The sequence below is a fragment of the Macaca thibetana genome, chromosome 5, assembly GCF_024542745.1.
Source record: "Macaca thibetana thibetana isolate TM-01 chromosome 5, ASM2454274v1, whole genome shotgun sequence".
Lineage (NCBI taxonomy): Eukaryota > Metazoa > Chordata > Mammalia > Primates > Cercopithecidae > Macaca > Macaca thibetana.
In genome coordinates, this window is record NC_065582.1 from 3,808,873 (window position 1) to 3,824,765 (window position 15,893).

General features: G+C 40.2%; 1 protein-coding gene across 1 annotated transcript in view; it reads right to left on the bottom strand.

Moving 5' to 3' along the window:
• Positions 1 to 15,365, bottom strand: part of KLKB1 (kallikrein B1) — a 31,832-nt gene extending 16,467 nt beyond the window's left edge. The window contains exons 1-6 of the mRNA XM_050791578.1: positions 15,185 to 15,365; positions 14,510 to 14,568; positions 10,406 to 10,568; positions 8,643 to 8,749; positions 5,947 to 6,106; positions 4,524 to 4,633 (exon numbers count right to left, since the gene is read on the bottom strand). Of these exons, the coding sequence (XP_050647535.1) occupies positions 4,524 to 4,633; positions 5,947 to 6,106; positions 8,643 to 8,749; positions 10,406 to 10,568; positions 14,510 to 14,567 (598 nt within the window). The 5' untranslated portion in view covers position 14,568; positions 15,185 to 15,365. The remainder of the gene's footprint in view (positions 1 to 4,523; positions 4,634 to 5,946; positions 6,107 to 8,642; positions 8,750 to 10,405; positions 10,569 to 14,509; positions 14,569 to 15,184) is intronic.
• Positions 15,366 to 15,893: the final 528 nt, after the last annotated feature.

The following is a 15,893-nucleotide window of genomic DNA, read 5'->3' on the forward strand; positions in this document are numbered from 1 at the left end:
AACAACAACTCCTTTTCTTCCTAGGCATTAAGTACTTCCGCCTTTGGATACCTAGTTTTACCATCCTAACTAAACCATTATATAAACTCACAAAAGCAAACCTAGCTGACCCCATAGATCCTAAATCCTTTAGCCACTCCTCTTGCCATTCCTTAAAAACAGCACTAGAAGCTGCTCCCACACTAGCTCTCCCTAATTCATCCCAACCCTTTTCATTACACACAACCAAAGTACAGGGCTGTGCAGTCAAAATTCTTACACAAGAGCCAGGACCATGCCCTGTAGGCTTTCTGTCGAAACAACTTGACCTTACTGTTTTAGGCTGGCCCCCATCCCCATGACTGTATCTCTCTGATCCACCTGACATCCACTCCATTTCCCCATACTTCTGTCTTTCCTATTCCTTACCCTAATCACACTTGGTTTATTGATGGCAGTTCCACCAGGCCTAATCTCCACCCACCAGCAAAGGCAGGGTATGCTATAATATCTTCTACATCTATCATTGAGGCTACCACTCTGCACCCCTCCACTACCTCTCAGCAAGCCAAACTCATTGCCTTAACTTACCTCTCAGCAAGCCAAACTCATTGCCTTAACTCAGGTCCTCACTCTTGCAAAGGGACTATGCATCAATATTTACACTGACTCTAAATATGCCTTCCATATCCTGCACCACTATGCTGTTATATGGGCTGAAAGAGGTTTCCTCACTCTGCAAGGGTCCTCCATCATTAATGCCTCTTTAATAAAAACTCTTCTCAAGGCCACTTTACGTCCAAAGGAAGCTGGAGTCATTCACTGCAAGGGCCATCAAAAGGCATCAGATCCCATTGCTCAAGGCAACACCCATGCTGATAAGGTAGTTATAAAAGCAGCTAGCATTCCAACTTCTGTCCCTCACGGCCAGTTTTTCCTCCCTCTAATCGGTCACTCCCATCTACTCCCACATTGAAACTTCCACCTATCGATCTCTTCCCACACAAGGCAAATAGTTCTTGGACCAAGGAAAATATCTCCTTCCAGCCTCACAGGCCCATTCTATTCTGTCATCATTTCGTAACCTCTTCCATGTAAGTTACAAGCCACTAGCCTGCCTCTTAAAACCCCTCTTTTCCTTTCCATTGTGGAAATCTATCCCCAAGGAAATCACTTCTCAGTATTCCATCTGCTATTCTACTACTCCTCAGGGATTGTTCAGGCCCCCTCCCTTCCCTACACATCAAGCTTGGGGATTTGTCCCTGCAGAGGACTGGTAAATTGACTTTACTCACATGCCCCGAGTCAGGAAACTAAAATACCTCTTGGTCTGGGCAGACACTTTCACTGGATGGGTAGAGGCCTTTCCCACAGGGTCTGAGAAGGCCACCGTGGTCATTTCTTCCCTTCTGTAAGACATAATTCCTTGGTTTGGACTTCCCACCTCTATACAATCTGATAATGGACTGGCCTTTATTAGTCAAATCACCCAAGCAGTTTCTCAGGCTCTTAGTAGTCAGTAAAACCTTCATACTCCTTACTCTCCTCAATCTTCAGGAAAGGTAGAAAGGACTAATGGTCTTTTAAAAACACACCTCACCAAGCTCAGCCTCCAACTTAAGAAGGAGGACTCTGTCAAGGATAGAGCCCAAAAACTCAGCAACCAAGCAACTAATTATGTTGAACCCCCTTAGGCACTCTCTAATTAGATGTCCTGGGTCCTCCCAATTCTTAGTCTTTTAATACCTGTTTTTCTCCTTCTCTTATTCAGACCTTATGTCTTCTGTTTAGTTTCTCAATTCATACAAAACCATATCCAGGCTATCACCAATCATTCTATACGACAAATGCTCCCACTAACAACCCCACAATATCAACCTTTACCACAAAATCTTTCTTCAGCTTAATCTCTCCCACTCTAGGTTCCCACGCCACCCCTAATCCTGCTCGAAGCAGCCCTGAGAAACATCGCCCGTTATCTCTCCATACCACCCCCAAAATTTTTGCCACCCCAACACTTTACTCCTATTTCATTTTATTTTTCTTATTAATATGAGAAGACAGGAATGTCAGGTCTCTGGGCCTAAGCCTGAACACATACATCCAGATGGCCTGAAGTAACTGAAGAATGACAAAAGAAGTGAAAATAGTCGGTTCCTGCCTTAACTGATGACATTACCTTGTGAAATTCCTTCTCCTGGCTCAGAAGCTCTCCCACTGAGCACCTTGTGACCCCCACCCCTGCCCACCAGAGAACAACCCCTTTGACTGTAATTTTCCATTACCTACCCAAATCCTGTAAAATGGCCCCACCCCTATCTCGCTTCCCTGACTCTCTTTTTGGACTCAGCCTTCCTGCACCCAGGTGATTAAAAAGCTTTATTGCTCACACAAAGCCTGTTTGGTGGTCTCTTCACACAGATGCACGTGACATTAAATATATGCAATACTTCAGCCCAATGTCCTAACCTATTAAAATTGCTTTTACTTTGCTTTTCCTATCTAATATGTCGGGCACTGTTTATAGATATTTTGGCCAAGCAACCAGTTGATTTCTAGGACATTCTCTATTTCAAGTATACCATCTGGTTATTCTCAGAATAGAAACCATGATGTTGCTCCCACTAATTGCAATTTCATCAACCAGGTTCATTTATCAGATTTTCTTCCCCAGAGGTGATAAAAATAAAAAAATAAAAAATAAAAAAAACTTTTTTTTCCAGTTTATGTTCTCCTACTTTTGGCTTGAAAAATATGTTTATCACCTCAATTGATAAATTAATAAGTCATATGGTAGATTTCCCATATCAGAATTGCAAACGGTTTTGTTAAATTAACTGGGAAGATGTGATTACCCTGACATCTGTCAAGATCTATGCAGGAAGATGGACCGCAAGAGAAGGAAATCTGTAAATATGATGAATTTATATGAGTTGAGAGGCAGGAGACTTTAAAACACCATTAAATCCATTAAAAAATCAAAATGGGGAGTGAGCAATGTGAAATCTGTGTGACCCAAGGGTCAAGTTCTCGTTCAGCTCATCAGCTATATGACCCCCAAGCACCTTCACTTCTGCCCTCCTTCTAGGAGCCTTAGGGGTTTTGTTTGTAAAATTAGAAAAATCCATGGTGAAACTAAGGACAAACCTGTAGTGATGACTACAGATTATCCCTAACTTATGAATCTCATCTGGGCAGTGAGGCCAGGAGACAGCCCTACTCCAGGTTGAGGAGGCACGTAGCTACTGGGTGTTCCCTGAGGAACGGGGAACACGTACTCAGTGAAAAGCCATGCCCTTAGCAGCTCAAAACACTGCCTGAAACAGCCAGATTTTTACCAGTCTGTAAAGGCCATTTGATCAGATTAAATCACATGTGAACTCACTGCAATTTAACAAGAAAGCAAGTACAGAGATGAGCCATCCAGGGTGCTCTCCCAGGTGTGGACAGCAGCTGTGACAGCCCAGAACCACGGCATGAGCTTGCCTGTTCCCTGGGTAAGTGCAGCAAATCCTTCCAGCAACAGTGCTGGGTACAGAATGGACCATGCTTGCATCGAGTCCTGCCTCCTGGCAGCCTTCAAAAACTCTCCCGGAAAAAAATAATATGAACGTTAAAATCACATCACCAGTACACGTGAACCTGGCACGCACCGTGGAGAAGGTGTGCTGTCACAAAGAGGAGACAGGAAAATAGACACCTTGTAACCAACCTTCCCAATCTTCCACAGGGAAATCCTAGCCCAGCACCCAATACAGGGCCAGGCACAGAGCCAGCACCCACTACTGCGGAGAACTGGCAGTAAGGGATTTGGTTTCAGTAACATCTTGTCATTAACATCCTGATACGCTAAATGAGGTGGAATGTCATGGCAATTTTCTGGACAATTCCATTGAAATTAGCTTTATGTGTGACACGACAGAATGTTATTTCCCTCCCCCCGGTAGAGTCATTTCCCTAGATAGGGACACAACCAAGGAAGGTCCTTACAGTTTTGCTACAATATCATTGTACCTATAACAATATCACTGTACTAGTTTCCTATAACTGCAGCTATAGGGGCATAACCACAAACTCAGTGGTTAAAAACAACAAAAATTTATTATCTTACCATTCTAGAGATTGGGTCTTACTGGGCTAAAATCAAGACATCAGCAGGGCTTGTTCCTCCAGGGTGCTCCACAGGGAAACTGTTTCCTCGCCCTTTTCAACTTCTAGAGGCCACCTGCATTCCTTGGCTCATGGACCTTCATCTTCAAAGCCAGCAGTGTAACACCTTCAAACCTCTCTCTGCCTCTGACCCTTCTGCCTCTCCCTTTTTCTTATTAGCCTTGTGAGCACCCAATCCTGTGAGTACATTGGGCCCATCGAGAAAATCCAGAGTAAACTCCCCATCTCAAAGTCCTTAACTGAATCCCATTGATAGAAACGCTTTTGCCAGCTATGGGAACACACGCACAGGTACCGGGGCTCCGCACAGGGACATCTCTGGGGGGTCCTATTCCGCCTACTACAATCACAAGGTGAAGTGGTCCTACAATTACCAATTTCTGAAAGGGCACAGGGCTTCAGTGAGAATCCAGATTCCACGTTATTCAGCACCTTTATAGTGGTAGGTGTTCCTCCGGGACTGTGCTTTAAGAGGCAAGTGTTCCTGAATGGGAAGAAAAGAGGTGACTTTGCTTCCTGCACTTTGAGGCGGAGGTAGCAGTCCAGGTAACATTTAGTATTCAAACAGACAGTGGAAAAACCAATGATGCTGATAATGAGTGGGTTAGGGGTTTGCATTATTAATCAAATGGACATCCTTCTCCTCGCAAAGGGGTCAAGGGAAAGTTGGGGTGAGAATGAGGCAGGAGACACCATGACACTAAACCCTCATTCTATAAGTAAGGCCTATGCGTGGGGCAAATGGAACTTCAGGAAAAATGACACCAAAATTCACTTCAGGAAAGCAAAAAATGACACAGACGTCAGAAAATGACTTCAGAAACAATGACACCGAAATTTCGCTTCAGGAAAAATGACACCACAACTGAGAAGAGCATGGAGTGATCGACAGTAGAGACTGGGAAGGTGATAGAGAGGTGGGAAAGGGGCAGGTGATGACAAATTGCTTAGTGGGTACAATGTACGTGACTCCAGTGATGGATATACCAAAAGCCCAGACTTTACCACTGTACAATACACCAAGGTAACAAAATTACACTTGTACCCCATACATCTATGCTAACAAAAATGAGATTTAAAAATAAGGAAAGAAATTCACAAGTTAAAATCAAATTGTGATTAGCTCTACGAATGAAATAAACAGAGCTGAATGTGGCTTAAAAGAGAATGCTCAGAAATGGCCCTTTGGAGGGGACGGTATCTGAGGAAAGACCTGAAAGAATCAGCCTTTGGAGAAGTGGTGGAAGAGGATGCCAGGCTTTGAAGATGGGGTACAATTACCTGCCAGAGGAAAAGAGTAGAGAAACAAATGAAATTAAATGAATTATTTAACTTTAAAATGAAGGGCCGGGAGCAGTGGCTCATGCCTGTAATCCCAGCGCTTTGGGAGGCCCAGGTGGGTGGATCACGAGATCAGGATTTCCAGACCAGCCTGAGCAACATGGTAAAACCCCGTCTCTAGTAAAAACATAAAAATTAGCTAGGTGTGGTGGTGGGTGCCTGTAGTCCTAGCTACATGGGAGGCTGAGGAAGGAGGATTGCTTGAAGCCAGGAAGCACAGGTTGCAGTGAGCCGAGATTGCGCCACTGCACTCCAGCCTGGGCAACACGCGAGACTCCGTCTCAAAAAAAAAAAAAAAAGAAGATAAAAATATAAAATAGAGTAAGTAAATAAGGAAAGTGGTTAGGAGTAAAAGCCCTGTTTGGTTTTTAGTTTGGGAACAAAAGAGGTTGTGAAGAATACAGTGAAATCCTGGGGGTACTAATATAAAGAACAAACACCATGAATTGTACTCACCGGTACTCTGTATTGTGAAATGTTTGTGTGGCATATGAAAAAAATTGGCAGCGAATGTTATTGGTGCACCTTTTTTGGCATTCTTCAACACTGCTAACCTTAGATACATTAAAATTGACTCCTCTCATATCAATTCCTTTATAAATGTCTCGGTGGCAAGCTGTACAAGAAAAAGTAAATAGAGCAAACACAGTCCATTTTCTTTCTAGAGGTAGATTAGATACCCACTACCATTTGGGCTGGTAGTTTAGAAGGATCCCACTACCATTTGGGCCGGTAGTTTAGACGGATCCCACTACCATTTGGGCCGGTAGTTTAGAAGGATAACAGCCCAGTTTTGGCAATTGCTATATTAATTAAGGGATTTAAAATTTTTATGATGTCCATAAATTATCAAACTCTGCTCGAAGTAAATACAATCCAGTATTTTCCTGAAAGCACTAGCTTGGAAATTGGGTTACTTCGCTTCTTAAACTGCAAGATGCATGCAGCAATACAGGTAAATTTCACGTTGAAATTAACAGTGAGCAGTGGGAAATAAACAAGGCAATAATAATGAGGACACTGATCATGTGTGCTGAGGTTTGCATTATTAAAGAAACTGATGTGCCTTTGACCTTTTGCATTGAATGAAGGAGCTTCTGTATCTCCCAGTGTTCTTTCTCTGCTTTCAACTTCTCCTGTCTGACTACAAATTGCATCTGGATCAATCGTTACAAAATGTGGAGAGTTGTTGTTTATGCATGATGAAGCCACTTCCATTCTTGCTTTAAAATAGTGTTAACTTCTATTTAAGCACCCTTTTCACTGAGATTTGTCTTACATGCAAAAGATATAGATAATTCTTTTCACAGACAAGGAAGCAAAATTAGGCTCTTTTTTTTAAAATATTCAAATTTCTTAGTTAGACTTTTGGTTAAGGAAGTAATGTAAACCAGAAGTATAAACCATAAACTTTTTTAAAGTTTTATTCCCCAAGATTATGTGGAATAAACCATAATCTATTACAGGTAACTTTCCACTCCTAAGAAGTGTGGTTGAAGTCATAAAACTAAATTTAAGGGTGGGAAAGACAGAAAACATACAAACTGTCAGGAAAACTGCATGTCGAATTGGGAATTGGGTAGGGAGGTGGATTATTCACAGTGGTTCTTAAACACAGGAATTTGCAGACGGTCGAAATGAAATCTCTTTCCAATTTTTCTGCATGTGAGAAAAGAGTAGGCTAAGAGTTGGGATGGGACTCTCACAAATAACAACTTTGTAAGTGTTCATATGAAAGCTCTAAATGCTTTCGACTAGAATTGTTCCTGAAAGTAGAGATTTTATGTACTTGGGAACAATTTTTCACTTTAAGATGATGAAGTTAGAAAAAAACATTAAAAGCAAGCTAAGTGAGTAACACTGAGTTTTAGAATACATTAACAATAACAGGAATATTGGGGAAGGCACAATATTACTTTTTCTTTAAATTTTGCTATAAGATACAACAATTGGAAACAGCACTTCCTTGAATACTTTATACCAAATTAGATGAACATACACATTGGTCTTATAAAACAGGAAATGTACCCCACCTCAGGTAGACTACACTTATTACACTGGCTAAGTCAGGCCCATATTCATAACGAACGCTTTGCCATCCTTTGATAACTGGTTAACATGCAAACAGCAGGCTCAAAGTGTGTATGTATTGAAGGGGTGATATCAATGAGGGAGGAAAGGATGACAAATTTAAAAACATCTGAAATTTGAACCTACAAAATTAATTGTGCATAATACAAATAAAATAGTTATGATGTATAGTCACACATAGAATCACAGCACAGCTATTTTAAGATTCCGACAACCCATCAGTTGAATCTTTTCAGCACTTCTCACTTTCTGATCAGTCCCAGTCATGTTTGAGAAATAGTTCATTTGTCTTAAATTTATTAGGATAGTGTTGGAAATTATTTCCCAAGACATCAGTAGCTTCAGATGTAAAATCAAAGTTCTCTAGCATCCTAGTCCTCAAGTTTCCTTTAAGAAGTATTATTCTTAGCAAGATTCGCAGAACCCAGTTCTTCAGTTTGGGCCTAATGGTATATCAGAGTTTCTTGATGTCAGCACTGTTGACATTTTGGGCCAGAAGATTATTTGCTGTGGAGGACTGCTCTGTGCCTTGTAGAAGGTTGGGCAGCAGCATTCGAACGTTCTGGCCTCTTCTTAGTAAATGAGAGAGGCATTCTGGCCTCTATTTAGTAAATGCTAATAACGCCCTCCCTAGTCATAGCAACCAAAAGTGTCTCCAGACATTGTCAAATGTCCCCTAACGGAAGAGACAAAAATCACTGCCGGTTGAGAATCACTGATATAAAAATTACCCTCACGTGAACCTGAGAGAGATGTTCCCTCGTGTTTTCTTAAAAATTCTTATCTGGAAACAAGGAGACACGATTATTTGGATTCATTTTCTGCAAATCTTACACTTGAGTGCTAACCTCATAAATAATAGAGGCTCATTAAATATGTGTCGATTGATAAAGACAACAGAAGTGTCCAGATGAATATGGGTCCCTCTTTTGTGTCCAGAATACTGCCCCATCTTCTATCTTTATCTTCCAAAAGGCTGTAGCAGTACAGACTTTTAGCAAAAGCTGTTCTAAGGTAGATTCAATATTAACTCAAATGTAGCTAAGAAATTCGCAGCTTACCACTTATTTGATGACCACACTGCTTTAAGGAATGTCCAGAAATTGCACCTGCTCGATGTACTTTTGGCAAGGTTCCTGTAACACTATCTTTCAAGAAGCAGCCAAACCTGTTTTAAAAGTAGCTTTATTTAGGAAGTAGAACAACAAACATACATTGAGGAAATGTCTAGCATTTTCTATACACTAACATAAAACCAGGAATAAGGGAAATAATATAGCTTCCCCAAAACTTGCTGGAAAGAACACTCTTAGAGGTAATTTTATAACATCCCCATAATATTTAACTTCAGCATTGCGTTTTCTTTACACTCACATTTTTTAAGTACAGGAAGTCAACCACATTGAAGAGTTAATGACTTTTCCTGTATTCTTAAACTTTCAGGCAACTATGTCCTTAATTGGTAATTATTTTTGCAAATACTTTCATTTACTTAAAAAATTAACTTAGTGATAAGAGCTGGATCTGTATATTGTGTGTTCATCTTGCTTATTAACTCCTTGTAGTCTGCACTTAATGAAAGACTTCCCTCTGTCTCAAATGTCAGCCTCCATGTTAATTTCATTATTTATAAGAATTCTAGAACCTACCTCCACTTTTAAGATGATGATCCTCACATACAATCTGGGTTTTCTCTACAAGTTTAACATGTAGGATCAGAGAATGACTATCCAATTTCTAGTTCACAAACTCACGTGGAGAAGATGAGAAAAGAGTTATGAATATGGAAATGGGAAGAACAAAGAAAAGCTTATTCTTATTCAAAATGAAAATCATTAAGATGAAACTGTAGCTTGTGATTAATAAGCATCTCTCTGATGTAATAAAAATTGTAATTACAGCCGGTTGCGGTGGCTCACGCCTGTAATCCCAGCACTTTAGGAGGCAGAGGCAGGTGGATCACAAGGTCAGGAGTTCAAGGCCAGCCTGGCCAATATGGTGAAACCCCGTCTCTACTAAAAATACAAAAATTAGCCAGATGTAGTGGTGCGTGCCTGTAATCCCAGCTACTTGGGAGGCTAAGGCAGGAGAATCGCTTGAACCTGGGAGGCGGAAGTTGCAGTGAGCCAAGATCGTGCCACTGCACTCCAGCCTGGGTTACAAAGCAAGACTCCATCTCAAAAAAAAAAAAAAATCATAAGTAGTATTTTTCCAATACTTTTACAAATCTCCAGTTAATAATACATATTCACACAAGCACAAGCACACATGAACACACACATACCATACATAGCATCATGCCATAGGTGCCCAAACTGGCTCACTTTAGGCGTCATTCAGATCTGCCCTGTCCCAAAATCACAAGTTCTAGATGTTTCTCAATTATATTCTCCACAAAATGCTTGTCTTACGTTATTTCCTTCGGACTGTGCTAGCCACTAATGTGATCACGGGTCACACAGTTAAGTCTGTTTCTTTATTCAGATGAAATGTTCGCCTGTTAGACGCTTTCTGGAGACAATCTCTTAGCCCAACGATGTTCAAGCATTTTGAGGCTTTGAATAGAAAATGACTAACTTCTACTACTTTAAATAAACACAGTGATTGTTTAAAATGCAATTTCTAGTCCCAAGAAACTTTGGTTCAGCAAATCTGGGTTGCTGCCGAGGAATCTGCATTGGTAAGAACCACTTGAAGGGATTTTGCTGAAGCTGGTCCTTGAACCCCGTCTGAGACAGAACTCTCAGTTATACTACACCTCTTTGCACAAAACCGATTCAGTTTAGAAAAATGGCTTCTCCAATAATGAAATATCAACTTTTACCTTTTCTCCATGTCATTGATGGAACTTGCTGGAAGAAAACTGAATAGCAAACACCTTGGGTGGAATGTGCACATCATCTGGCAGTGCTGGGCGTTCGGGGTGTACATGGAAGCTACATCCCCACCTCTGAAGAAGGCGTTTTCATATACTTGAGTCAGACATCCTGTGATAGAACCATAAAAGTTAATTTGAGATAATTCAAATAATAATTTTAACAAAAAGATATCTGTTGTCTTAACTTCTCCCACTGACTGACTACTCCAAGACCTGTATAATATAATTCTAATTATGCTGAGAAAATAAAATATATTAAGGCAACCATTTGAACAATGTAGATTGTTATTTAATTTTCTGGGCACTTCTGCATTAAAACTTTGGCTTATTTTCATTAAATTGCACAAAAATTTGCACATAAATTACCCACAATAAAATAAAATCCTAACTTAGTTTTTCCCTGTTGCCTGACATGCTATGAAAATATCATGCCTTAAAAAGAATAATATTTGCTCTATTTTCAAAACACTTTGGTTACAAACATCTCCACCAGCTTCTCACAATTCTGTAAGGGAAGTTAGAAGCAGGTTTTGTTATCTGCATCTGGATTAGGTTTTTTGAAAGAAAGTTAAATAACTGAATCTCAGGGCATACAGACTTGCCCAAGATCCACACACTTATGAAAATCCTGCGACAGTCACCCAGCCCTGACTCCCAATCCTGCGTCCTTTTCTAGCATGCAGTGCTAAATATTGTTCCGCATCTCAGTATGATTCAAGCAAACTGACAATATTTTTTACTCATTTTTAAGATAGTTTAAGCAAATGCATGCATATGCTAAATGGAAAGTAAATTTTGAACTATTTGCTGTTTGGAATTATTCCCAGCTCTAAAATACACTGCACCCCACCTATTATTAGAGAATTAGGTGTCATTACTGCTTTAATTTGTAAATGTGGATTTACCTGGAAAGACTCTCTTCCAAGTCTGCTTAATGAGCTTTCCTGGTCAGCCAGCATATTCATTTCAGTCAGTCAACTGACCATTAACCATGGCTACTCCGATGACAACCTGTCCATTCGCTGGGGCATTAACCATGGCTATTCCGATGACAACCTGTCCATTCGCTGGGGCATTAACCATGGCTATTCCGATGACAACCTGTCCATTCGCTGGGGCAGTAGTTACTCTTCAATTTAAATAGTACCTATTTTTTTATTGCCTTTGAGGGAATGGGCAACTTAGACCACGTGCATTTTATTAAGCACTGGAGAGTGCCATCTTCTCTGCACAATCCTACCCCCTGGGAATTCTGGCCCTGAGCCCCAGTCTGACCACCCAACACAGCAAGACTTCTATCCCTCTCAGAGGTGCGGCCAGATGACCACCTCTCGGGTAAGGTTTACATTTGGGAAGAGCACAGATCTCTTCAAATGGAAGCTTTGGGGAATACAAGTGTATTGCCTAGATTTCATGTATGCACAAAGCATGGAGGCATTGGTTTAGTGACAATACAGGTTACAAAGAGGTCTGTTTTGTCAGACAGTTGGTGGTTTTGACTGACTCATAATTATCAAGCAGTCACTCCTCTTCCAGCACCTAGGTTCACACGCAAGGATGCACACAATGGCTGGTGCTGGCCCAGAGCTTCCCATTCTGCCATTGAGCCTCTGTGACCTGCCATGTGACTCAGTCAGGGAAGGGAGTGACTAGAAAAACGCCAACTTTGTTGCTGAATGGAAAGAAACTTCTAGTAGGTGTTCTTGCTTATCCTCCTAAGTTGGTGATCATGCTGATAATGATGATCATGACAATGATAGCCGTGTCTGTACTGTATTTTGGAGCATATGTAAAGTACTGTTATATAGTTTATCTCATAATGATGGTGGCTTTCAAAGCTTTCACATGGGCTCCCATGTCCACGGATTTTGGGCAGGTTATTCAGTCTTGTTTAACAATTACATAAACAATAAGGAGAAGAAAAGTACTCTAATTTTAAAGAATTAGTGGACAAATATGAAAAGATAATTTACAAAAGAAATAGAAGTGATTAGTAAGTACACGAAAATGGGAAGAATCACAAATACAGGCAAGTTAAAACAACTAGAAGCCAGTTTTCCATGAGATTAGTAAAAATGAAAAATTAAATAACCAGTATTTGTATACTGGTTTTGATTGCAAATGATGGAAAACCTAGTACAAAGTGGCTTGAATACAAATGAAATCTATTGGTTCAGGAGCCAAAAAGCCCATGGTGACTCTGGCTTAAGGAGTAACCCCACATTGTGCTCAACGGATAGCATCAGTGGACAATAGTCTCCTTCCGCTTGCTCCAGTCATGGTGTTACCATTACTCTCAAGCTCCACATAGTAGCAAAATAGGACCAGCAGCTCAGGCCTCTGTATTCTCTTATGTTTCAAGTTAAATTGGAAAAAAAAAAAAGTAAGAGTCCTATTTCTAGACGTCTAAACAAACGCTTCATTGCAAGATGTTGGCTCTGATTGGGTCACTGCAGTCAGCAGGATGTGTGCACTTCCTGGTTCAGCAGAAGAGTCAGGGTCACCAGAACCACATGGACCAAAACTGAGAGGCAGTAGCTCTGCAGAAATAAATTAGGATACTGTTTCCAGAAAGATAAACATGTCGGGATGCAAAGCAACAGAAGCCTGTTAGAGTTGGCCTAAGTGGGGTAAGTGAGGACTCTATTATTAGCTGGTAGAAGAAGTCAACTAGGGAGTAACTTTTCTGAAAGATAATTTCATGATGCCACACCATAAAACCTTCTAAAATATTCATACCTTTGAATCTAGTATTTTTATTTCAAAAAATGTATTCTACAGAAATAACTAAGTGCATAAGAATGTGCACACAAACATACCATAAAAAGAGAATAGCAAGCTCCAAAAAATGTCATTTATTTGCACCAAAAGGTAGCTGTAAGTGGAAAATGCAAGTCAAAGAGTATCCATAGTTAATAACTCTTTTTTGTAAAATGTGCAAATAGGCATATGTAGAAAAATATCTGAAAGACTAAACAAAAGATGTTTAACAACGACTGCTTCTGAATTTGGGGACTACATGCAATATGTAGTTTATAGTTTTTTGCTTATTTACATCCTTAATTTTCCTAGCCATAATCATGATTTATTTTGCCAGAAGAAAAAAAACAGAAAATGAGAAACCACCTGGAGGTGGCCGTGGTTCACAGTATCCCTGGCTCATGCTCCTTTTCAGTTTTCAGTGGGTTTGCACATGGGTTGGTAAATTACGGTTTAGAAAAGCAATCAGGGTTGAGGGACAGACACAGGGGAGTTGTGATTTAGGGGGAATCAAAGCCTTTTTTCCTGGAAAAGTAGTCTCTTTATGAATGTAAACCTTCCCTGTAGACGTTTATTGTAGCCATACGAGAGGAAAGTTAAATACTCATTGTTATGTGGCCCTCTTAAGTCACCATAGACTCAGAATCATGCCTTGTGGGGACACAGAGAAAACTCCCTCTATAGCGATTAATGAAATGTCCAGAATCATTTTTATTCTCCAAAAATTAATGATATTAATAGAGAAATGAGATCGAAATCTAGTGTTGAAAGTTATTCACCTAGAACTATCCAAATGCCTGGTTTGCTAAGTTAAATTTAAACCAGGTACTTTCATTTTTGAAATGGTTCCCTGGCTGTCCAGAGTAAAACTATGTATCATGTACCTAACAGATACTTGGATTGGACCCAGACACTATATAATGCCCAGCACTCTTTTGAAATTTCAGATAATGTTTAATTTTTTAATGTTGATAAAAATAGAGGAGTAATTTTTTTGTTTTGAGTTTTGTTTTGCAGAGTGTCATCTGTGAACAGAAGTTTTTATTAACACAAGTCCCAAGACATTCCCGCTTCTGAGCTCCTTCCTCTGGTCTGCAATGTATGTATACAGCAATATATCTCACAAGTCGTACTTGTTCTGGAACATTAAATAGACACGTGTCCTGAATCATCAGGGACTATCTCCATCCCCGAAGCTGTATGTTCAATAGCTTTCTCCAGAGGTGGTGCGACTTGCTTGGCTACTCCTGTCTTAGCCTGAATTTCATGCTTTAGAGATAATTCACTTACCACAGGAAACTGTAGCAAACAAGGAAACGAAATAAGTTGCTTGCTTGAATAAAATCATTCTAAAAAAGAAAACAATACATAACTCTGTTGGTTTTAGACTGCATTTAACATAAATCTTAATTTAAGGTGATACAGATCTTCTGGTAAATGTCTGAATTACAAGACAAAGCACACAGTTTCTGGTATAGAAAACAAGGGGTTTTTTTCTCTACATTTGTGTCTAGGGAGTTGGAAAGTTTATAATGCTTCCCAAGATACAAATTGAGACCTCCAGACTACTGTTGTGTTTATTGTTGATTGGCAAACTCTGTGGCTAGTAATGTTGGAAAGGGAATTGGTAGAGAGAGAGATTAAACAGTTATGAAACCTCTTGATTTGAGCAAAAAGAAAATTAATAAATAATGGCAATAATGTCAGTCCAAAAATCCCTAAGTAAAGAAAACCTCTGAAAATATTAAAGCCCAATTAAAAATTTTAAATCAATCAAGTATTCTTTTTGATTTAAAGTCATCTTACATTTAAATATTTCTACATAAAGGAATATTAGTTCCTTCTCTACTATCTATATACTCAGGAAATTAGAATATAAATGACTAATTTTCTCATAAAGTAAAAAACTATACTTTAAAAATTATAGTTTCTTTGGAAACAATCAGAATAATAGAAATTTGCTACCTGAAAACACAATTGCTTCTTGGAGGTGAGTCTCTTGTCACTTAAAAATGAACGGTCTTCAAGCTGTTCTAATGTGGCACCGCAGGCAATGTTTTCCTTGGCTTCGATATTGACTTTGGGTTTCTGCCAACAGTTTCAACTTTTTGTCCTGTCAACATATTCCGTGAACATCCTATCCGTGTTCAGCTGTTAAGTATATTAACTATTTCAGGGAGTGATGTCAGCAAGAACCGGAATAGGAGTTTGTCAGAACAGGAGTTTCTAGTGCTCATCCCTTGCAGAAACATCAATTTGAATAAGTATCCATGCACGAAAATAACTTCACTAGAGCTCAGGAATCAGGTGAGAGGTTATACCACCCAGTTGCAGCACAGAAGTAAGAAAAGACACATTGAAGTGCATAGGAAGGACAATTTCACATTACCAGTGTCACCCCACCTTCAAGCCTGGGCAGCACAGCATGGAGAGAGATACCCTCTTGCATGGAAGAGGGACAGTTAAGATAGCACCCACCTTCACCACAGACCCCAAGCACCAAGCCCACTCCAGTAAACCCCGGCACCAGGATTCAGGCCTGCCACAGGCCAGACTGGCCTCTGTGGCCTCAGCCCCATGCTCACCCCAGACCAGGTCAGCCCCTGGGGGTCTAGACTCCAAGGTGGCCACAGAAGACCTAGACTTCAGACCTGCTCCAGCTCTAGCCTGGCCC